The 24712-nt window shown below is 47.0% G+C and overlaps 2 protein-coding genes across 3 annotated transcripts in view; one reads left to right on the top strand and one right to left on the bottom strand.

Moving 5' to 3' along the window:
• Nucleotides 1–24712, bottom strand: part of LOC139055637 (uncharacterized) — a 55731-nt gene that overhangs the window by 387 nt on the left and 30632 nt on the right. The window contains exons 1-3 of one of the 2 annotated variants that reach the window (XM_070533166.1): nt 8072–8285; nt 7604–7632; nt 7107–7172 (exon numbers count right to left, since the gene is read on the bottom strand). In XM_070533166.1, coding sequence (XP_070389267.1) covers nt 7107–7172; nt 7604–7632; nt 8072–8114 — 138 coding nt within the window. In that variant the 5' untranslated portion in view covers nt 8115–8285. Of the gene's footprint in view, nt 1–7106; nt 7173–7603; nt 7633–8071; nt 8286–24712 lie in introns of those variants that run through there. The other variant, XM_070533165.1, reaches the window with a different exon arrangement.
• LOC139055636 (uncharacterized) lies at nt 21354–24262 on the top strand. Its single transcript, XM_070533164.1, has 4 exons — nt 21354–21760; nt 22409–22431; nt 23083–23124; nt 23833–24262. The coding sequence occupies exons 1-4, from the start codon at nt 21721–21723 to the stop codon at nt 24049–24051; spliced, it is 324 nt and encodes a 107-aa protein (XP_070389265.1). The 5' UTR covers nt 21354–21720; the 3' UTR covers nt 24052–24262.

The following is a 24712-nucleotide window of genomic DNA, read 5'->3' on the forward strand; positions in this document are numbered from 1 at the left end:
ACTAAAGAGGGTAGCAGGCGTCTTTCTTGCGAAAATAACGGTTGGTGTATCCTATGCCGGGAGCATGCTACGCCTGTGCCTATATATAGGGTGTTTCCTTTACCTGCACCAAATTTTTAAACATCGCCTGTGTAAAAAGAGACGTTTAGCTTGTCCGGTATTCCAATAAAACGCAGGTGGACGGGGTGTTGGGGCGTCGAGACGGAGGCGTAAACGTGAGCGGTCTGCATAGTGCATCCACCTGGTGGCGCAGTGCTCAAACAGACAGAAACTGCTAATATTGCAGTAACCAAGTGTATTTTACTTTGTTGCGGGTGTAAATTTTTGGCAGCAACACGATTACTCCAGTGCCGAAAATTTCTACCAGCAGCGAAGAATACGCTCGGTCAATGCAATATCAGCTGTTTCTGTCTCAAGGCTGCACTATGCACACCACTCACGTTTACGCATCCGCCCCAACGCCCCAACCTGCGTCCGCCTGCGTTTTACCGGAATACCGGACAAACTAAACCTCTCTAAAGATAACGCAATTCTAACCCTTGATCTAAACTACTTGACGAGGCGGCCGTTACTTCTGCGAGAAATCGAAGTGATTAATTGAATAATTAACGTAATTGCGCTAAGTGATATTTTTGATTATTATTGAACGGCCCATATTTCAACCTACGAATTATAACCGGTGAGTCCGCAAGGCGTATTCACTTAGAAAATTAATATCTCCAAACTGGTGCAGTTCTGAGAATTCGTTCTAAGTGGATACGCCTTAAGGACTAACTAGCTACAATTCGTAAAATATGCGCCATAGAATAACTCATTAAAAAAACAATTAGCGTGATGATGTTGCTTACTCAATTAAGCATTCCGATTACTCGTAGACATAATGGCCGCCTTATCGAGTATCGGAAGTGATTCTCGTAGGGACCACTGTTCCTTCGCGCTGCAGTATTTTCAGCTTTTTCCCGTGTTTTACTGGGTGACGCCGTTCCCATTGCCACGGCAATGGAAGTGGAGTCGGCAGAATGCCGCCGCGACGTGACTGCTTCGGCAGGTACCTGCCCGAGGAAGAGAAATTGCCCACCGAGTCAAGCTGACAGCGAGGACACTGCGCTGTACTCCTGCTCAAGTGAAGACGCCTCAGATGACGAAGGCTTCGAAAGAGTGGTACATCGCAAGGCCAAGAGAAGAAACATCAGCGGACGGTCTTCGTCAAGTAAGTCTACCGTCATGCCACAGTGAAGGCCGTCTGCGCACACTATTCTTTTTGTGCCGGACACACCCGCCGACAACCTCAACCGCCTTAATAGACAAGCGATTTCCGTTTCTCTGGAGGCTCTTGTCCCAGGAAAAATCAAGGATATCAGAATTAATACTCGAAAGAACGTCCTGGCTATTGATGTCCATAACCAAAGCGCAATCAATGCTTTGATGGCAGTAAAACTCCTGGGCAACATCAACGTCCACTACCTCATTCCACAGGACAACGAAACCACGGCTGGTGTCGTTTATGATATTGACACATCGATTAGCGACAGCGACCTGCCAATTTTAATCAAACCTGCCACTGATGGTGTTGCCTTACTACAAGCTCGGCGCCTCGGCAAGTCGACCTGTGTAAGGCTCGTGTTTAAAGGTGACTGTCTACCGTCACATGTAAAGGTCGGACACTTTCGGCATGTGGTACGACCTTTCGTACCCAAACCACTTATGTGCAGAAGGTGTCAAAGAATTGGACATGTGAGCGCTGTCTGCCGAAATACAGCGACATGCCCACGATGTTCCAAACAACACGATACGGACACCTGCCGTGCAACAGAGCTCAAGTGCCCTAATTGTCAAGGCCCACACGTCGCATCCTCAAAAGACTGTCCACGCCTAAAGAAAGAGCAGAAAATCTTGCGGAAAATGGCCAGAGACGGATCATCACACAGAGATGCTTCTGCAGCGATAAGGCGACACCACTCTCGGAAACGAAAGTCTACGACATCCTCTTTCGGTTCAAGGGAAAAGTCTCGTCCGGCAACGCCACCTCCTGTTCCATCTGTCTCCAGTAACAGCACGAATGTCAACGATAAAAGTGGCCCTGCTATTCCTGCTTCATCAAGTGAGGTGTGGCCAGCACTGCCGAAGACATGCCACGCGCCAGAGCCACAGCACATGACTCGCCACTTAACGTCACATGTCACTTCAGTTGACCAAGTGCGAGACAAGGATTCACAAGTGATTGCTATGCTCAAATCCCTCACGAATGTCATGCGTCTACTACGGACAAACATGGACACTCCGGCTGCTCGTAGCGCACTGCAAGTGCTGGACGCGCTGACTCCAGTACTTGAAAGCATCGCATAGCACCATGGCCCGCCCCTCGCTGCCCTTCCACAAGGAAGTCAAGAAAGCATCTTTACTGCAGTGGAATGCACGTGGTCTCAAATCGAGAATTTCAGATTTCAGACACTACGTTTTCGAAAACCGATTTCCCATACTTGTGATTTGCGAACCGAACGTGCAGAATGTTATACGCATTTCTGGCTATGAGGCATTCATGTCCTCTACCTGTGGTGATGTAAGCAAGGTAATTGTATATATTAGATGTGATCTGACATACGTGTTGCACCCAGTCCCGCCGCACGACGACAACCAGTACGTTTGTTTAATTGTGAAAACGAACAAGTTTACGTTCACACTCGTTGCTGTTTATCTTGCTCCTTCACGCGGATTCGACTCTAAACGACTGCGCGACGTGCTATCAGCGACACCCAACCCTACGATTCTCACCGGAGATTTTAATGCTCACCATCCGCTTTGGGGGAGCTTGAAGATGGACTCCAGGGGAAGGAGACTAGCATCCTTTGCCACACAGCACGACCTTCACTGCCTCAATGATGGTAGCCCAACATATTTACGCGGGCTTACATACAGCAGCTGCCTAGACGTGACCCTGGTTTCTCGGCGTCTTGAAAGAAACGTGCAATGGTTTCCAGACATCGAATCCCGTGGAAGCGACCACATTCCGACGTACCTGAAGATCAAGGGACTATTTAAATGCCCCTCCACGACACTCCGGAGAATTGACTGGTCGGCGTTTCGGTCGCACATGGAGGAAGTATGTCAGCTAGTGAACCATTCAAGTCTGGAAAACGAAATTCAAAAAGCCATGCAAGATACTACGCGTGCTTTTCAGCCTTTCCCGAAATACGAAGAATTCGAAGCCGAACTGCAGCGACTACGAGCAGTTCGCCGGCGGGCTGAAAGAAGATACAGGAGAACCAAATCCATCCATGATCTCAGAGAGGCAAGGCGGATGCAAAAGAAGATTCAACGCCGCATTGATGCACTTCAATCTCAAAGATGGAAACGTTTCTGCGAGTCGTTGGATCCACGTCAGCGATTATCTCAGATATGGAGAACTGTGCGTGGACTTCGTGTATCACCGCAACAGCGTGTTCCTTTTAAGTGCCTCGCTTTGCAACAAGGTCGCAGCGAAATAGACGTTGCCGAAGAATTTTGCTCAAGACTTGCCAGCTCGCAGCCTCAACGCGCCCTTACACCATGTGCCACTCCTGTGCCACGGGACTCCCGCATGGATGTAATGTTTTCGGTGGAGGAGCTTGAAGCGGCACTAGCGACTTGCAGGCGCTCTTCGTCACCTGGGCCGGACGGCGTTACCTATGCGGCGCTCGCCAATCTTGGGCAGAATGCACGCCTCATGCTGCTAAACCTTTACAACGAGTCTTGGCGCAACGGTTTGGTTCCGCGTGAATGGAAACGCAGCCGCTTGGTTCCACTTCTCAAACCTGGTAAATCACCGTTAAACTTGTCATCGTACCGCCCCATCGCTCTGGCCAGCTGCATAGGGAAAATAATGGAACGAATGATTTTGACGCGCCTGGAATGGTACCTGGAAAGTTACAACGTGTACCCAGATGCTATGGCTGGCTTCCGGCGTGGGCGCTCATCCATAGATAATGTCATCGATTTGGTCGCGTATGTTCAACATCAAAAACGGATGAAACGACTCACTGCGGCATTATTCCTTGACATAAAAGGCGCCTATGACAATGTAGCACATTATGCCATTATAGAGGCTCTGATTAAAGCAGGAATCGGTGGCCGCACTTTTCAGTGGCTGTGCAGTTATTTGACCGACAGGCATTTCTTCGTGATGACCGAGGAAGGCGCCACGACTCAACACCAAACGTTCTGCGGAGTACCGCAAGGCGGAGTGTTGAGCCCGACGCTATTCAACCTAGTGCTCGTTGGCCTAGTCCAATGCTTGCCCAACACAGTTCAGGTATCACTATATGTCGACGATATCTGCATTTGGGCGTCTGCCGTAACACGACTGCAGGTACGAGCACGGCTACAAAAGGCAGCTACGATAACATCTCTGTACTTGCGAAAACAGAACTTAGAGCTGTCTTCAGAGAAATGCTGCCTTGTTACATTCACTCGGAAGGAAATGAAGCGTTACAGTGTAAAGGTCAATGGGCAAGCAGTTGCAAATTCACGGAAACACCATTTTTTAGGGGTAATTATTGACCGAGACCTATCATGGAGCCCGCATACGTGAAGAAGAGATTATTGACAATAATACATCTCCTCAAATTTCTCGGCGGAAAGTCATGGGGCACTTCGGTGCGGTCAATGCTGCAGCTGTATAACGCCTTGTTCCTCGGTTTCGCAAGATACAGCCTCCCTGTGATTGGGAACACCTGCAAAACAAACCTGCGTGTACTCCAGGGACTACAAGCTCAAGCCCTAAGGACGTGTCTCGGTCTTCCGAGGTGTGCGTCTACAGCGGCAACGATTGTCATAGCTCAAGATCACCCAATAACAACGTACTTGGTAACCGACGCTCTCAGAGCGCATATTCGCCACGTTGCCCGACTACCTTCTCACCACCTTGCCGCTCTACCCGCAGAAAGGCCACACGCAGCTATCAGTCGTATGATTGTTGCTAATCGCACCTCATTGCCGATGAACTACATGCCTGCAGCAAGACCATCCACACCTTTATGGTGCCTGCACAGACCTGAAGTACGCCTCACCATCCCAGGAATCACTAAAAAGGCTAACATGCCGTCGTTTGCCCTGAAGCAGGTCACATTACAACTTATACATGAGGTGCACAGCGGCCGCGTACACGTTTACATCGATGGCTCGGTCACATCTGCAAGTTCAGCTGCTGCTGTGGTGATACCAACAAGATCCATCGAAATACAGCTAAAAACGTCGCATGTATCATCAACGACAGCTGCTGAACTGGTAGCCTTGCGTGCGGCTCTCCATTTCATTCAGGAGGAACCACCGCATGCATGGTCAGTCTTCTGTGATTCCAAGGCAGCCCTACAGAGTGTACTCTCAGCACTGCGCCATGGATCACATGAACAGCTCGTCGCAGAGATCAGAGAAGTACACCATCGCATAGTTGACGAAGGACACGATATCATATATCAGTGGTTGCCTAGTCACTGTGGCATACACGGCAATGATCGAGCAGACGCAGCTGCCCGATCTGCCCATGACGGCGTCAGGTGCGTTGCCATTCCTCTTTCGAGAGCCGACGCAGCGAAAAAGCTTGCTGTACTGGCAAACGACCTGACATTAGCTCAGTGGAATTCATCCGATTTCACAAGTGCACGACTTCATACCCTGGACCCTACTTTACAACTCCGTATTCCGCCCGAGCTTCCACGACGCGACTGTACCCTTCTAGTTCGTCTATGGCTTGGAGTAGCATTTTCAAATGCGTACTCCTTTCTTATCGGAATGTCCGACAACCCACTTTGTGACTTCTGCGGGTGCAATGAAACAATCGCGCACCTTCTTTGTGAGTGCTCTCGTTTGAACCCGCAAAGAGCAGTCCTCTCAGCCACCCTAGACAAACTGGACAAGCGCCCACTGTCAGAAAACAAGATCCTTGGACACTGGCCTACGCGAACATCAGCGTGATCGGCTATGAAGGCGCTGCTGCGGTATTTAAAAGACACTGGACTTTCTGCCAGATTGTGACTTCACTGTGTGACTCAGGATTGTACGGTGTACTGCATCACAGTAGGATCGCCTTTGCGGGCTGCGTGACAGTGCCCACAGAAACAGTTTGTGTGTACGTGCGTGTGTGTGTAGTTTTTTTTAAAATCCTTCTCCCTCTCACCTATCGCTTCCCCTTTCCCCTCCCCCAGTACAGGGTAGCCAACCGGAGATAATCTCTGGTTAACCTCCCTGTCTTTCCTTTGCCTTTCTCTCTCTCTCTCTCTCTTTATCGAGTAATTTAGATCAAGGTTTAGAATTGGGTTATCTGTCACAGGCAGTCTTGAAAATTTTGGCGCAGCGAAAAAAAAAAAACACGCACCCTGTATATAAGAACGAGCGGTCGGCCAACCACGATAGCGAAGGAGAAGGCAACGAGGACTTCGGTCAGCCACGGGCAAACATCCTAATCAGACCCAATGCTTTTCGCACGAAGTCCGTTAGGCTATAGAGTCGCAATGCGGGTGTAATGTCTTTATTTTTTAAATATGGTCCAACAGTTTTCACTCCACGATACGCAAGCTGTTCGTATGCTTTCAAAGTCACTTATCAGAATGCTGCGTTTCTTCTGCGGTATATGAGGTTAAGCCTAAATATGTCCTGTTTGTGAATATTAAAATCGTGTTACATAAATGAGAAACGGTCGGCTTTTCTACACCCACCTTCCTCCCCTCACCCCACTTTTTTGGTTTTTGTGACCAGGAAGCATCGCTACACTGCTTTCGGATATACTTCATTTCTATCAAAATTACTGCATGAGCAAAAAAGAAGAGAGAGAAACAAACAAGAAGTAAAAAGGGAATAAAAGAAACGAAGAGCAAGCTGAGAGGCCAACATGGCTTGGTCTTCAATAAACGTTGACTGTGCTACACCGTTTTCACTCTCTTGAGCAAAGCAACTGCACCGGTTTGGAACTTTTGAGGAGCAATGAAAAAGATGTGCAAAACGATACGTTAAGTAGAGGTACCATCTTGAGCACCTTTGTAGCAAAATAATGGGAGATTCAAGAGCCCTCTCCCACATCGACGCTTCAGCAATAAACGTGTTGATAAATACAAGCACGACTCGTCCATACGTACCCTTGGCAGCGGTGGTATTTTCGGCAGGTGAATGCGTGGTGGCGACACTCGGATGGTGTCGGGCCTCTGCGAAATAAACATAAATGATCTTTTCTCTTAGTCGCGTGAACAGAACAGAAGAGGAAGAAGCGCGTCACCATCCCGCGCACGAGCCAGCGCACACAAGGTTGGAATAAACCAGCAGCACCGAGGCAGTCGTAACCGAAGGAGGCGCGGTCATTTAGTTCTTTGCAATATGGTTACGTGAAACCCGGGAACAAATACATGTACACACACACACGCACACGCACACGCACACACAAAGATTTCCAATGTCTTTGAGTTATTCCACGACGTCCCCAGCAGTTTTTACATAAAGTAAAAAAAATTGTATACGTAAACAGAGCGCAATTTTGGTTGGTTATTGCAGCTGTGCATACTATAATCTCCTTAATACATGAGGCAACGCAATGTCGCACTCCCGGTAAGTGGCAGTTTTTATGAGAAAGATCGCTTACCACCTGCTGCGCGTCGATGAGGGCAATCACTGAAGAGACAAAAAAAAAAGAAATGAATGTTTGGTCGAATGCTCACCGTTGTGGTACGTTGCTCAAGGCATTACACAACCCTACATACTTGCTCATCCCACCATTACACCCATATATGCTCACCCATATATTATCTTTGGGGCTATAGCCTTGCATTAATTTTAGTATATATCAAAACAGTGCTATAGGGAAATTTAGACGAGGTATTCCTTTGCAGACACCCGGCAGCAGATAAAACTCGTCAATGTAGTCGGCCTTCGGCAAAAAGCCAGTCGGCATCAGCAGCCAGTATACAGTGCACGACAACAACAGCGTTTGGCAAACATAAAAATAAAAGGAAACCGCTTCCTACGATGTTGCAAACGGTATTGGGTCAGTTGTGCTCAGAATTCAGCTCGAGGAAGCTGCAAGGCGAGGGCCTCGCAATTTTTCGCTCACCAGACAGGAAAAGCAGGCACACCGCAACTATCCTCGAAGACATGACGCCTGGAATTGAGCTAACACTGGCTGTTCCTCCGCTCTTCAGAGAAAAAAGTAAGACCCGTGGTCCCAAGCCGTGGTGGCTTATAAATATAAAGCGCCGCTGAGATGGAACGAGGGCGAGAGGTCGGCGTGCTCTCTGTTGAAACCTTGCACGCCGCCGGTATTTCCCGCCGCGCACGAGCCGCACTCGATGACGAGCGGACGCTAATCGGCGAGCCAGGCAGGAAAGACCCCGCTTCCTCCGCTTTCCACGTGTCGCGTTGCGTTGACCGCGCTGACACCCTTCTCGCGAATATAGTGTGTTGCTTGCCCTAGCGAAACGACATTCTCAAAGTGAGTGCACAAAGCGCTGTTTTGTTGCAGTTCTTTTTTTTTTCCTCTTATACGTGTATATACGAGGGTGTGCTGATAATAAGTGTCTGGCTTCGACCAGAAAGAAGAGTCAGGGTTATGAAATAACACATTTATTCACCATATCCCCCCCCCCTCCCCTAGAGAGACTGATGCACTTATTAGGTACAGCACCGTTGCAGCTTTTCTAGGCCGTTCAAATAAAAGTCCTTCGGGTGGGCCTCAAACCAGCCCTCAGCCCCTTCAGGTGTTTCTTCAAGTTTGAGAACGGATAACTGTCCGAAGTGGGCCAGCTCAGGTAAGTAGGATAGATGGTAGACCAAAGGGATACCCAGTGAGCTAAATTTGGAAACCACAATGTTGGGCGTGTGCGCAGGTTCATCGTCGTGCAAAAAAAAGAAATGAAAAGGTCCCTGTGGTCAACTTTCCACGATGTTTTCTATAAATTGCCTCCTTCAGTTGGTTTAGGAGGTTAACGTAACACTGTCTGGTAATACAATTTTTTTTATGCAATTTCATATAAACAGGCCTGGAGTGTGGCCTGATCCCGGTGACCAGAACCGGTAACGCACTCCCTCACCAGAGCAGGATTGGCCACCCTGGTGCAGTACTTGGCCACAACCTCCTATATGAACAACGCAATCAAACCCCGGCCCTCAGTCCCCAGCAGCTGCGAAGCAACTGACCACGGCGGCGGTCAGACCTGCGACGCTGCAGAGGGTGCTAAGAATCACTGGCTCCGGACAGGCCGCCATTGGAATATGAACCTGGCAACGTTTAACGCTAGAACGTTATCTAGTGAGGCGAGTCTAGCAGTGCTATTGGAGGAATTAGAGGGCAGTAAATGGGATATAATAGGGCTCAGCGAAGTTAGGAGGCCAAAAGAAGCATATACAGTGCTAAAAAGCGGGCACGTCCTGTGCTACCGGGGCTTAGAAGAGAGAAGGGAACTAGGCGTCGGATTCCTGATTAATAAGAATATAGCTGGTAACATACAGGAATTCTATAGCATTAACGAGAGGGTGGCAGGTCTTGTTGTGAAACTTAATAAGAGGTACAAAATGAAGATTGTACAGGTCTACGCCCCTACATCCAGTCATGACCAGGAAGTCGAAAGCTTCTATGAAGACGTGGAATCGGCGATGGGTAGAGTGAAAACTAAATACACTATACTAATGGGTGACTTTAATGCCAAGGTAGGCAAAAAGCAGGCTGGAGACAAGGCAGTGGGGGAATATGGCATAGGCACTAGGAATATCAGGGGGGAGTTATTGGTAGAGTTTGCGGAACAGAATAATATGAGGATAATGAATACCTTCTTCCGCAAACGGGATAGCCGAAAGTGGACGTGGAGGGGCCCGAACGGCGAGACTAGAAATGAAATAGACTTCACACTCTGCGCTAACCCTGGCATCATAAAAGATGTGGACGTGCTCGGCAAGGTGCGCTGCAGTGACCACAGGATGGTAAGAACTCGAATTAGCCTAGACCTGAGAAGGGAACGGAAGAAACTGGTACATAAGAAGCCGATCAATGAGTTAGCGGTAAGAGGGAAAATAGAGCAATTCCAGATCAAGCTACAGAGCAGGTATTCGGCTTTAACTCAGGAAGAGGACCTTAGTGTTGAAGCAATGAACGACAATCTTGTGGACATCATTAAGGAGTGCGCAATGGAAGTCGGTGGTAACTCCGTTAGGCAGGATACCAGTAAACTATCGCAGGAGACGAAAGATCTGATCAAGAAACGCCAATGTATGAAAGCCTCTAACCCTACAGCTAGAATAGAAGTGGCAGAACTTTCGAAGTTAATCAACAAGCGTAAGACAGCTGACATAAGGAAGTATAATATGGATAGAATTGAACATGCTCTCAGGAACGGAGGAAGCCTAAAAACAGTGAAGAAGAAACTAGGAATTGGCAAGAATCAGATGTATGCGTTAAGAGACAAAGCCGGCAATATCATTACTAATATGGATGAGATAGTACAAGTGGCTGAGGAGTTCTATAGAGATTTGTACAGTACCAGTGCCACCCACGACGATAATGGAAGAGAAAATAGTCTAGAGGAATTTGAAATCCCACAGGTAACGCCGGAAGAAGTAAAGAAAGCCTTGGGAGATATGCGAAGGGGGAAGGCAGCTGGGGAGGATCAGGTAACAGCAGATTTGTTTAAGGATGGTGGGCAGATTGTTCTAGAGAAACTGGCCACCCTGTATACGCAATGCCTCATGACTTCGACCGTACCCGAATCTTGGAAAAATGCTAACATAATCCTAATCCATAAGAAAGGGGACGCCAAAGACTTGAAAAATTATAGACCAATCAGCTTACTGTCCGTTGCCTACAAACTATTTACTAAGGTAATCGCAAATAGAATCAAGAACACCTTAGACTTCTGTCAAGCAAAGGACCAGGCAGGATTCCGTAAAGGCTACTCAACAATAGATCATATTCACACTATCAATCAGGTGATAGAGAAATGTGCGGAATATAACCAACCCTTATATATAGCTTTCATTGATTACGAGAAAGCATTTGATTCTGTCGAAACCTCAGCAGTCATGGAGGCATTACGAAATCAGGGTGTAGACGAGCCATATGTAAAAATACTAAAAAATATCTATAGCGGCTCCACAGCCACCATAGTCCTCCATAAAGAAAGCAACAAAATCCCAATAAAGAAAGGCGTCAGGCAGGGAGATACGATCTCTCCAATGCTATTCACAGCGTGTTTACAGGAGGCGTATTCAGAGACCTGGATTGGGAAGAAATGGGGATAAAAGTTAATGGAGAATACCTTAGTAACTTGCGATTCGCTGATGATATTGCCTTGCTTAGTAACTCAGGGGACCAACTGCAATGCATGCTCACTGACCTGGAGAGGCAAAGCAGAAGAGTGGGTCTAAAAATTAATCTGCAGAAAACTAAAGTAATGTTTAACAGTCTCGGAAGAGAACAGCAGTTTACAATAGGCAGCGAGGCACTGGAAGTCGTAAGGGAATACATCTACTTAGGGCAGGTAGTGACTGCGGATCCGGATCATGAGACAGAAATAATCAGAAGAATAAGAATGGGCTGGGTTGCGCTTGGCAGGCATTCTCAGATCATGAACAGCAGGTTGCCATTATCCCTCAAGAGAAAAGTGTATAATAGCTGTGTCTTACCAGTACTCGCCTACGGGGCAGAAACCTGGAGGCTTACGAAAAGGGCTCTACTCAAATTGAGGACGACGCAACGAGCTATGGAAAGAAGAATGATAGGTGTAACGTTAAGGGATAAGAAAAGAGCAGATTGGGTAAGGGAACAAACGCGAGTTAATGACATCTTAGTTGAAATCAAGAAAAAGAAATGGGCATGGGCAGGACATGTAATGAGGAGGGAAGATAACCGATGGTCATTAAGGGTTACGGACTGGATTCCAAGGGAAGGGAAGCGTAGCAGGGGACGGCAGAAAGTTAGGTGGGCGGATGAGATTAAGAAGTTTGCAGGGACGGCATGGCCACAATTAGTACATGAGTGGGGTTGTTGGAGAAATATGGGAGAGGCCTTTGCCCTGCAGTGGGCGTAACCAGGCTGATGATGATGATGATGATGATGATGATGTCTGGTAATAATAGAGCCATGAGGTAGGTAGTCTATCAAGAGAATACCATCTTTGTTCCAGAAAAATGGACCCCGATCAATTTTTGGGGGGGCTGATTTGTGGGTGCAGAACTTCATCGGCCTTGGATATGTTCTGTGGCACCATTCCTTTGAGTGTTCCTTCGTTTCTTGATCATAGATGTGGAGCGAGGTTTTTATTCTCGGTCACTAACCTAGCTAATTAAGTTCCGTGCAGCTTCAAAGTGGGCCAAAATGGATTTGGATGCTTCAACTCATTTTTTTTCTTGCGATTCACTTTTCAAACATTTCTGCAGCCACTTCACTGAAAGCCCGCGCATTTCTAGGATGGCGGAGACAATAAACCCCACACGCGCCCGTAAGATGTCTATTATTGGTGAACATTCGCCCGTTGTGAATAAACAGCTACTGAACAGCATCGCAGGTTGCTTGGCCAGTTCAGGTTCGAGGACTCTCACTGAGGGGCTCAATTTCAATGGTGAAGTGCCCAGTCTTGAAAAGAGATATCCACCATTTGACAGAGCTGTAGGAAGGACACTTCTCCCCCAGTGTTTGTAAAATCGCAGTGTGGATGTCCTTTTGCTGAATTTCCCTGGAGAAACCAAAACCTCATCACGGCCCGTAACTCTGACGACGTGAAACTTGCTTTTGTCTCTGGAATCACAGCTTCTCCATGAAGAAAAAGAAAACAGGTCTAATAATGGCAAACGTCTGATATTTGCGCAGTTAAATTCCAAGATATTAGGCCGTAATGGGCAGATATACACTCCTTCTTTTCTATTTCATTCGGAAGGGGCCAACGCCCGTAACTTGCCAAGGTTGACGACTGGGCGTGTTGGTATAGCATATTGGAGGTTGGAATGCGCAACAGTTTGACGATACACGCAGAAGAGACACACACCACAGAGCGCTACTTGCAACTATCGTTTTATTCCCTTGTCAGTGGAATAAATACAGGAAGATACTCAGGGGGGAGGGCGGTAGCGACAAAACAAACAAGCAAACAAAAAACTAAAATAGTTTTGACAATTATTGCCATCTACCAATGCCAAGCCGGCTTTGTCATGCGATCGTTTTTACTGCACTCATCACAAAAAACCCCGGATACGAAAATTCCCGATTAGCGCTTGAGGAAATCTTGCAAGTAGCGCTCTGTGGTGTGTGTCTCTTCTGCGTGTATCGTCAAACTGTTGCGCATTCCAACCTCCAATATGCTATACCAACACGCCCGGTCGTCAACCTTGGCAAGTTTCATCTCCACTTCAATGGGCCCTTTTAATTGTCTTTCTGTTCACCCTACCCTTCTCGTGACATTCATTGCCGTCGCCATCTGCCGAGCACGAAGCCTGGCCTTCCACATACGGATGAACCAGCTACCTCCAGAAGTACTGCTTCTTTTCGGGGGCTTTGCACCGTCGCAGTCAAAGGGAATGCGGGTATGCAAGCTTCTGCACTCCGAATGCCACAAGCAAGCACGTTTCTTCAGGGACTGCCTCTTCTTACGTGTGCATGGATCGGGCTCGCAAAGAGGCATCCGTGACTGGCGTAGTTTTAGGAACCTGGCCGATGCGACAGCTGAATTCATGTGGATGCAGAAGCTTTCGCAGCTACGAGCGTCGATGAAGCGAAAGACCGCCTCTTCAATGGGTCCCATCCACCTACGAGGTGACGTGGTGCTACCGGAACCAATCAAGGACGTTCTCTCGAAGGGACCAAAGTTTGCCGTTCAACCTAAGCTCTCACCGCCAGCTCTTCTGGGTATCGTCAAGCGCGTCTCCAAGTTGGCTCCGGAAAGTGAAACTGACCGCTGTTTGTCTGAAGGCATCGACGTTTTGGTGAGATGCAAGACACCTATGAACGTTGTTCCTGTCAAAAAAGCAGTGTCCTTCCTAAAGGAGCATTCGCTGTCTTTAGTTCCTGCGGATAAAGAAGGAGGCTTCTTGGTGTTACCTAAGGAATTGTATTTATCTAAAGCAGCAGAAGCCATCAGAGGGACTTTTGACTGCCGCACCAGTGTCTGCCTGTCTAAAGTAAAAAATGAAGCTAGGAAGTTGTGCGCCAAATGGAAACTGGATAATCTGAATAAGTCTCTTGATAAAAAGAGAAAATTAAGCTTACAAATGTTCTTCACAGCAAAGACACACAAGGTGGACTGCCCGCTTAGGGTAATTGTCACTGCTAAAGACACCTGGCAGTTGCCGGTAGCCTCGTTCCTGCAGAGCAGGTTAAAATTACTGGAAGTTGACGACCCCTTTTTGATAAAGAACTCGGAGCAAGCTATTGCGTTCCTACGAGAAAATTCTAACAAGGGGTATTTGGCTTACTCTTTTGACGTCAAAGACTTATTTTACTCTATTCCTCACAAGGAGCTCTTGCTGTGAATTGAACGATGTATTGACAAATACGGAAACGTTGCTTTTCAAAATGATTCACAGATGCATGTTGAAGCGTTTTTAGAGTTGTTGTCCATGTATTTAACATCCACCTACGTGTCTTGGAATGGAGACATTTTCCTTCAAAAACAAGGAATATGTATAGGTTCGTCTATTGCACCGATTCTGAGTGACCTGTTCCTAGCCAACATTGACAGATCCCTAGCTGCACGCCTCATGAATTCACGGGTTGCTCGTGTGTTCAGGTTTGTTGATGATTACTTAGTTTTAGTGGACAACGTTGATAACAAGAATCAGTCGCTGTTGACAAACCTTGAAAGTATTTTCAGAGAGGGGCTAGAGCCATTGGTGATCACAAGTGAAGAGCCAGATGGTGGAGCAATTAGGTTTCTTGACTTAAAACTAAGTCTGGGCTCCAGTCATTGTTGTTGGCAATATGAACCGCGTGCAAATAAGCCTCTTTTGCCCTTCGAATCTGCGCATTCCAAAATCGTAAAACGAGGCATAGTTAAGTCATGCTACAGAAACTCGTTGCAAAAGTCGTGCCATCATAGCATTGCTGACAGCTTTCGGGAGCAAACGCGCAGGCTCACAGAGGCAGGTTATCCTTCACAACTATTAGTATCTGTGGCACAATGTTTGTTCAAGGAAATCGGAACCAGGGCTCCGTTATCTGGGAAGGAGCCTTGCGGTCCAAGCACACGACAAAAAATAGTGGTGATGCCGTATATTCATTCGATCGCGCACCGAGTTAAGAAAATTGGTAAAAGATGCGAGGTAAAAGTGGTGTTTTCCGCACCGGAGAAATTGCTGAGCATGTGTGCAAAGGTTAACCCAGGTGCCACACAGAAACGAGGTTGTGCAACACAACACAGAAAGAAGTTCGTCGACTGCGCTGAGGGAGTAGTATATTCCATTCCACTTCAGTGCGGCAGAAAGTACATCGGTCAGACTGGACGATGTTTAAACGAAAGATTAAAGGAACATGATTATAACGTTTCAAGAACAGTCACTGGACACCTTGGGATACATTGTAGAGATTGCGGATGTCGGCCATTATTCAAGAATTGTAAGATTGTGAGCAAAGATGGCAGCCAAATAACGCGGGAGATAATCGAAGCTGCTGAGATTGCGCGTTTGGGTAGTATGTGCGTGAGCACGCCTTCAGTTTCCCTTAGTGCAAAGGAATTAGATTTCCTCAAGCGCTAATCGGGAATTTTCGTATCCGGGGTTTTTTGTGATGAGTGCAGCAAAAACGATCGCATGACAAAGCCGGCTTGGCATTGGTAGATGGCAATATTTGTCAAAACTATTTTTGTTTTTTGTTTGTTTTTTTGTCGCTACCGCCCTCCCCCCTGAGTATCTTCCTGTATTTATTCCACTGACAAGGGAATAAAACGATAGTTGCAAGTAGCGCTCTGTGGTGTGTGTCTCTTCTGCGTGTATCGTCAAACTGTTGCGCATTCCAACCTCCAATATGCCCGTAACTTATCAGCACCCCCCGCGTACACACATACAAGCGAAGAACGAGGGAGATGGTAAACCATGAATATTTCTACGTGCTCTACCTGCAAAAACTTCTTTTGGGGTTTGAACAAAATCGATATTAATCGTCGTGAAAGTGAGCTAGTTAATTGAAAAGCTGAATTTATGATAGTAACTATTTCGCCGAACACTCGCTATACCGCTGAACGCTTTCTTTTTTTGTCTTTTATTTTGCAGCAACGTACGCCATGATTTCAACGGACATGGAGATTTAACACGACTTCAAGATCTTTCATAAAATGGGATATATCGCAATTATTTCATATTTCTCGCCACGCACTTAGTACACCTTGACAATCTTTGGGATCGCACTATGCCGAATGTAACGATATTTCGCGTGGCATCATCAGGCTGCGCATAACTGAATTCACTAGCGCAATTGCCCGTTTACCCCACAGATGGACTTCTAGGTGAACATAAAGCAGCACGCGTGAGAGAGTTAACCTGGGCGAGGCATCTTTTTTTTTAGGAAAAATTGTCATTCATAAGTCATGGCCATTTTCTAGACAAGCAGACAGAAGTCCTATACGAACATCGTGTCCGTGAGAACGCAAGCATGCGTTCACTAAACGTTCGGGTATACTTGGGTGCTTCTACGAAGCTTGCCAGTGCAACGAGTCCCTTCCCGCACTCAGTGAACTGAATATCCAACGGCCACTAAATTCAGCACGCACAAAATTTTACCTCTAAGAAACAGCATTTACTCGAAAAGTCATCTTCGCTCCGCGAAATGTCCCCCCCCCTTCCCCCGAGTATGTGAAACCCTTAATTTGTTCATGCTGCGTTGCGCGAGAAATAGATACGTTTAACAATTATCAGCGTATGTGTAGCAGGTTGTTGAAGACCTCGAGTGTCTCTATTTTAGACGCCAATTTTCGGCAGCAGCTAGTACTGCTACGAATAACTAGAGGGCAGAGACAAGCTTACACGTCGTGGTGGCCAAGTTGCTATGCAATTGCGCTGCTGTTCACGAGGTCGAGGGTTCGGTACCGGCCGCGGGGGCCGAAATTCGATTGGGGCAAAGCGCGAGAGCGCCCGTGTACCGTGGTTCGGGCGCAAGTTAAAGAACGGCAGGTGGTCAAAGCTAATCAAAAGTCTCCCACGGCGGCGTCCCTCGTAAACCACTTTGCAGTTTGGGGACAATAAACCCCACAGAACAGAGAGGCAGAGACAAGGTTTTGGCGGTGGTAGTAGCATAAAAAACAAGAAGAAACGTGCGCGAACATTGCAGTGACAAAGAATGAATTCTACTCGTGTTTTTTTTTTTTTAATGGCAGCCATGTGACAAAGCGTGTCATGTGGCGTCTGAAAACAAAGCCCGAAAAACACAGCGCCTGTTGAGGCTGAGCCGCGGGAAATCCAGATATATCTTATCTCGTCCATCAGAAAGGCAGCCAAAGTAATCCCCTGGACACTTGTTTATCGCGCATAGGCAAACAAACCAACCCACACGCGCCGGCACGATGGCACAAGTGTAACACGCTGCATACTCGCCCGTGCAGCGTGATGTCTTTCAAAAGCCACCTACGGTGGAATGTTATCGTCTCTTTTTCTTTCAATTATTATTTTTCTTGACGACACGTGCTATACCTAACCGGTATGACCACTTGTACCCATGCCAACAGATGTTTGGGACTAAATATCTGAATGGGAAGGTTCATCCGTGAGGGGCCCATAGAACGCACCCCGATACATTGTCGAGTTGAATGCTAAAACATTCCGCGAGTAATAAACATCGCTGCGGCTTTTTTCTTGCTGCTTCTTCGTTAACGGTTCACCTCACGGCGTTGCCTACAGTTTTCGATGACGGCGGGAACATCTCCCAGAATAGCGCCCCTGAACAGAAATCTTCATTTCTTATGGGTGTCGCTAACAACGTTCCCAATCGGCCATTCCCAATGCCATGCGTGACACTTAAGGAGAGAAAAAAAGTAATGATTAGACAGAACAAACACTAGACAAATGTTTCATTGTTCTAATAAGGGAAACATCACATAAAGATAAGGAAGTAAGTAGCGAAGAGTGGCACTTAATATACTGCAAGTTCGCGCTATACACGATCTCCCGTTGATGTGAATTGGAAACCGCAGTTTGGTTCTTGAGCTGTATAAGAAATTATTTGGGAACAAGTGTCGAGGTTAGGCAACGACTTCCAATAAACAGCAATAGTCCATCCCACAGCTAAACTCAATTCATTATACTAGCCATTTCCATGGAAATACGGCAACCAAGCAGTGCGGTGGTTAGAAATGCAGCAACATGAAGTTCGTGTTCTATTGTCAGTATAAGCACAACATCGGCATCGTCGAAAGCATGATGCCTGGCGACACTATAACAGCAACATTCAACTGCTATTCAACATTGATACATTTATAGCGAACGCTGGATGACTGTGAAAAATAAGAACACGAAAGATGCTTGTTTTGCAAAAGTAATAACTTTTGCAAAAATATCGCCCTTCTTATTCTAAAGCGAAACGTGCATGCTGCAAGGCTGCTTCAAGAAAGGCGCTGCCGGTTGTTTATTTTTGGCATGTCAAGCTTGAGAGTCGCGTTTCCGTTCTTTCTTTCGTTCTTGTTTTAATTTGCAAGCCTGCCGCCCATAACGCAACGTTGTGAGACGCACGAAATGGGCGGGACCGACCATCTGCACACGTCGCGTCTGCCGCGACGAGCTCGTTGCGCAGCGACACCGCACCTGACAGTGACGAAAGGCGTATCTTGAATACTGAGTGGAAGATGCTCTGAAGAAGTATTTAGGGTTAGCCTAAAAAATACGCAGTTGTCAAATGATTTAAAACATACAAAGTTACATTATAAATCATTTATGATACAGTATCTCGAGTAGAGTATTTACGTTAAGTACAAGTCATGAGTTGTCCTGAGCAAAGCCAGTGGCTTTTTCTGTTCCTCTATTTAATACGCCTTGCCTACAGGAGTTCGCAAATTACTGAATCGATGAGATGGTTAAAACAAGTGCTGAAGTGCTGTACCCTATTCATTTTGTACCCCCCTCCCCTCTTGATAATAACACCTAACAGTTTTCTAGAGCTGCCTATTTATACAAATGCATCTCATTTATAGAAAATGTAATAAAATACATTCTTCACAGCGAAGGCGCCATTCGACGTCGCATAAGTATCGCTCCTTAGTCCCGTGACAGTGAACGAGGCATGGCTTCGTTCCTTGTCCCATTTACGCTCTGCAGCGTTTCAGCACCACAGGTATTCGCTCTCGTTTAGCCGTTGATGAAAAAAACTATGAAAAAATTACTGAAAACACTGAAAGATGCGCCCGTCTTGTAGATTCACGGAATACTGCTGCAAATAGTGACGCTATACAAATGCAGAGTGGGCGGTAGATGAATTAGTTATTGAATTTATTCAGCAATTCCGAATCGAACAGCTCTTACGAGTATCAACGAAATATGCGATCAGTATCCTCGTTTATTGTGATAACGGTAACGTGTACCGCAGACTGGCGTCTCAGCAGAGCAACAGCAGCGCTGTGCAGGAATCAAATAACGACCAATTGATCGATCATCATCGCTCAATATACTCAGAAAAATGCTCATCTCTTTGATTCATAACTTGCGGCGAAATTTAATGGGTTTTCTCTATATGCTCGTTCTTTCATCCGTGTATCTGTAGGTAAAAAGTAATAATTACGTACAGAAAAAAATTGTCTTTCACTCGGAATATGAACAGGTGTGCAAAACAGCCGTCACAGCTCCCGTTCTCTAACCGTTTGTTCCCAACATACGCCAGAGATTGAGCAATGGGTTAGATCGATCGCGATATAGGCGTGTATCAAGGCTTACCAGCATGAATCTTTTGTCATACGTTACCGATTCACTGGGAGGCCCGTTTCTGCCCTCGTGCCCTCTCTTCACAATGAGCGCTGAAGCAGCGATAAATCTTGCTAAAATGGCGAAGCACAAGCGATTGAGCAGCGCACGCGGTCATGTACAGATAGGTCAAGGTCGAACTCACGACGCCGTCACTAAATGAAGTCGAGGCGGGGGCACACTTCTTTCCGGTTCATCCTGCCAGACGTCAAGGACGCTTATTAAGCCGCTCATTCTCGAGACGACAAAGGTTGTCAGCCAGTGTGCTCAAGGCTGCATGGACAAGTGGTTAGCGCAAGCCACTTCTACATGTAAGTTGTTCTAAGTTGTTGACAGACTGTCAACAACTTAAAAGACGGAAATATGAATAGGCGAACTTGGTGCCCATGAAAGAAAGCGCCACTGCACTGTGGTAGCAGCGATGCAGCGAGAAAGCTTTACGGTCGTCGAATACAACTGCATTGCTGGAGCACAGAGCAGTGGGTGGTGTTCGCTTCGATTCCAGAATCTGCTGCTCTATTCATGGCACTCTTACCACCGGACAATGACACATTCATCACGCTAAGAGCTACAACATTCCTGAGGTATACAAGCAAGCTGATTCGCCTGCGTGTCTCACGCAGAAGTGAGTGCTCAATAAGCACGCGAACTCCGGCTTAACGAGTTTTGCAGTTATATCTAACCATTTCTGTCCAATTAAAGAGTTTAGCTTTCCCTACAAATAAGTACATGATAGTAAACAAGAAAATCTCGTTTGCACAAAAAGCGATTCGTGCATTAGTACACTTCTTAATGTGCACCGGTTTGAGACCGCTTATAGTGTCCCTGCGCATACTCCGGCGTGCACTCAGAGCTCAGTCGCTTTTTATTTCCCCCCTACTATTCGCCCTTTCCCTTACTCCCAGTGTAGGGTAGCAAACCGGACGCTCGTCTGACTGGGCACCCTGCCATTTCTCTCAGTCGTTTGAGTATCAGATTTAGCCATTATATGGGCACTGTATGCTTCTGGGCCCATTATCTCCGTTTTTTTTGTTGTCATCCCTGTACTGGGGGTTGATAGAGGCGAGAAGAAACAGTGTGCCCATACTTGAACCGTGTTATTACAGCTCGAAACAACCTGTCACGTCATTCACGTATCCTCGGTGGTGTGGCTAGCATACATTCTGAGCATTGCCAACGCTGTTTCGCAGTGCCAACGAAACAACTTTACAGAAGAACTAAGTAGCGCTGTTCTCTGCAACGGATGCGTCCCAGCACGGCTGACTGCCGGTAAATGGTGAAAGCGATCACTCTCGATTATCACGGCAAGGCGCCGCGCTGGTTTCGAGCTGTCGGTTTCGAAGATGAACGCGTGCAATATCGCGCTCTTTTTTTTCATCTTCCTGACAAACCAGGAACTGCTAAGCGTTGAATGACCGACCCGCGTCAGACGCGTATCACGGAGCCGAAAGGCAAGCGCTTGCCGGGAGGGGGGAATCCCGACCGCGCGGCTCGTGCTAGCACGTCGAGGAAACCGAAGCCGCCTCGACGTTTGCCCGATGATCCCGCACACGCTCGTAGTCGGTGGTGCATTGCCAGGTAGCATGGCAACCTCCCTCTGCGTCCGTCCGGATGCAGCTATACGCGGGACGTAGTAATGGAACCCAAAAGAGCTGATGTGAGCCCGCGGAATCAAGAGGGGGAAAAAAAAAGATGCATAGCTAAACGAAGTTTGAACCGCCCTTTTTTTCTCTACGAGGCGGATCGAGTATAAATGTCTGAGCGACGCCCGTCAACCGCCATTCACTCCTGCTCTACGCTCACCACGTGCGCCTTGGAGAGTCCTCTGTTGGGCAGTGTCCTGCAAACATGTGCCGTGTGTCACTTTGTGTTTTCGTACTGCTGATAGGTAAGCTGTCGTGCGTGTGCTCTTGTTTTCTCTTTCTTGTTTTTTTAACGCGCCGTAAGCGATGGAATGTCGTGGGCCCGTATTCGGGAAATGCTTTTGCGGTAGAATTGTTTCTTAAGAACAGATTCCCCCCACTCGTTATGCGGGACACATTATTAGCGAAGGCGACCGGGCCGTGGTTAAGAGCTCCCAGCATTCGGGCCCTGATAACACATATTTAGGTATGGCTTCAGAGACCGCTTGCTGTCTTTGGCTTAACGCTTCAGTGAGCCCTAATATGATGGTCAGTTATCATTTCTTGCTTGCTTCTAAATCTATACAATATAAACCAGGATTTTGCGAAAACATTAACGTCACTTTATTGTGTTTTAACAGCATTTTCGTAGCTTGTTAACGTCTTCCACGAATCATAGTTGTCTTCGTGATAATAACAAAAACAAACAAAGAAAGAAAATACGAAAAAAAAGAACATTCGTACTTATGTAAATAGAATGAAATTACAGCGCGTAAAATTTTCGAAATGGCATTCCTGTTAAATCAGAGCGATTTTACATAATTGCCCTAAATATCCTATGCATGTTTTTTTCTTCTGTTTTTTATAAAAGAAAGGATCTACTAACTCTCCTTTCCCCATTATGTTTTTTCAAGCTGTCACCATGATTGTCGGGCAGGTGAGTACATCTTTCTTTTCATTTTAATTCGGATTTCAACTGGTAGCTTGTATTTGCTCATTCACCTTATACGTTGTGTTCTTATATGGCCGTGACCACCTGCAGTCTGATATGACATTATCCATAAACAAGAAATTATGTCAACCACCAAAGCAATGAGTCAAGACAATCGTGGGATTTAACCACTTGCCAGAAACTACACCGTGGCCTATGACGGAAGGGCTGCTAGTTAATTGTGGCCTCCTACAGTTCATTAACGTCCATCCAGAAACCAGTACAAGAACGTTTTTACATTCCTCCCTACTCTAAATGAGGCAGCCGTGACCAGGAGTCGAACCCATGACCTCAGCAGATCAATGTCAGGGCCAGTGAGCCACTATGACAGGCCAAGCAAACGAATGTAAACGCGCTGAAAACAAGTAAAGTTCTGTGTAATCTGTTAAACACGTGAATCCTACTAAACCTGCTAAAATGAGCTATTTTTAAATATTACACAAAGCAGGCAGCACAGTTTATTTGACTGCTGGTAGGTAAAATTGCATGAACATTAAAAAAAAATAGATATCTTTCGTACACATTATCAGCGTTCCTGGGAAAGTGTTACAGCAATCTATGCAACGATAAGGAACAAACATTTTTTTTTTCCAACAGAGACGCCGTCCACACTTTGAGTTCAAGCCCGAATCTCCCCGAGTAAGTGCTCCCAGCGTGTGTAACTTGCAAGTACACCGCGTAATATTCGTGTCACGTCGGCACTTTCAAAGTTTATCGAAAACAATGGCAATTGATATGTACGCGCTATTCATTGCAAGCGTGACGGACATAATGGACAATATGGATTTCAGCAGTCGCAGATTGTTCGCGTTGTTTTATAAATGAGTTTTATTTAACTGTTATTATTATTATCACTTTTTTCTTACCTGCGGCGCAATGCATAATTTTTACTAATGAAAGACGCTTTATATGCACGAAGCACGGTTTCTTATTTGAGCTTTGCTCACAGCGTACTACATGTATACAGCTTGGAGCTTACATGATTGAAAATAAGTTAGGCCTTAATTCACGGAGGTTTTCGTTCATAGGCGCTGTTTGCAGTTGACCGCTATAGCCTTCGCTCATACTTTTTCTTCCGTCACGATTGGCTTGCGGCGTCTGCTGACATTGGCCGCCCGTCTGCTTCTGATGCCGTTTTTTTTTAAGTTTCTTTTTTTCTTATTATTAAGTTTCTTTTTTTATGTATTGTAGATCCCTACCTGCTATAGACCGTTTGAACACGATCCCTCACAAGTCTCGCTCTTATTGCCGGGCAAGAGCGAGTCAAAAGCAGGCGTTACCATTCGCGCGTGTCGCCCTGTCTGTTCACCTAATTGCTCGCCTCCTGCCCTCCTGGTTGTCCCGCAGCATCGGCTGAACGTGTTCGGATCGGCGTCCGGCAACAGCGGTCGCAACTTCAACGCCAACGTGGGTGTCCGCGGCGAGTACGACTTGCACCGCTCCAAGAACGGCGGCCGCGTGACCGGCTACGCCGAGGGCACGCAGAGCTTCGGCCGCTTCGACGGACACTCGTACCGGGGAAAGCCGCAGGGAGAGGTCGGAGTGCGGGCCCACATACCTTTCTGAGAGCGACGCCTCTGCAACCGGGCGCGACGACGAGAGAAGTTCTGTGCTCGACGGAGATCGAGAGGCGGAGCCGCGCAACCGCTCGCGCGCGAGGGCGAGCCTACGGGAACGACGGCGAGTGCTGTGTGCGGAAGGACGGGTCTTTATTACTTTTATTTTTTGGCGTTGCTGTTCTTCTCTAATGTGAAATAAAGCAAAAAAATACACCTTGCACGCGCTCACATTTGTTTAATACGAGGGGCAGCATTAGGTGGCAATGTGCGTGCACGACGGCTTAAAGGGAAGCTGAAGAGTCTGTCGAATTCAATAAGACGCTCATATACGGATGCGGGTACCTTATGAGCCATGCACGGAAAATTTTGGGCGGGATTTTTCACTTAGGAACGACGTAATCGCCGGTTAAAATTGCGCTGTCGCTCCGCCCCCCATCGAGCGTCGCGCGCTGCTGCTGACGCTGACGATGCGAGCACAGACCGGAAACCGTGGCGTAGTGACGTCAGCACTGGCGTTCCGCTCCTTCGCAGTCTCCGCGACCGTGCCTGACCACGCTTGTTTCTGCGTGCGTGCCGTCATAATCTGCCTCGCTCGAGCCTGTATTCCTTTGTTTGTGTGTATGTAGAGTGGTAGTTGATGTGCGCAGCATCAATTGAAGTGGTGGGCC

The sequence above is a fragment of the Dermacentor albipictus genome, chromosome 2, assembly GCF_038994185.2.
Source record: "Dermacentor albipictus isolate Rhodes 1998 colony chromosome 2, USDA_Dalb.pri_finalv2, whole genome shotgun sequence".
In the NCBI taxonomy this organism is placed as follows: domain Eukaryota; kingdom Metazoa; phylum Arthropoda; class Arachnida; order Ixodida; family Ixodidae; genus Dermacentor; species Dermacentor albipictus.

Excerpts from the sequence above, each read along its gene's own strand:
- LOC139055636 (XM_070533164.1), top strand. The coding sequence starts at position 21,721 with ATGTGCCGTGTGTCACTTTGTGTTTTCGTACTGCTGATAG. Across the intron at positions 21,761-22,408 it reads TGTTTTCGTACTGCTGATAG|CTGTCACCATGATTGTCGGG; the intron begins GTAAGCTGTCGT and ends TGTTTTTTCAAG. Across the intron at positions 22,432-23,082 it reads TCACCATGATTGTCGGGCAG|AGACGCCGTCCACACTTTGA; the intron begins GTGAGTACATCT and ends TTTTTCCAACAG.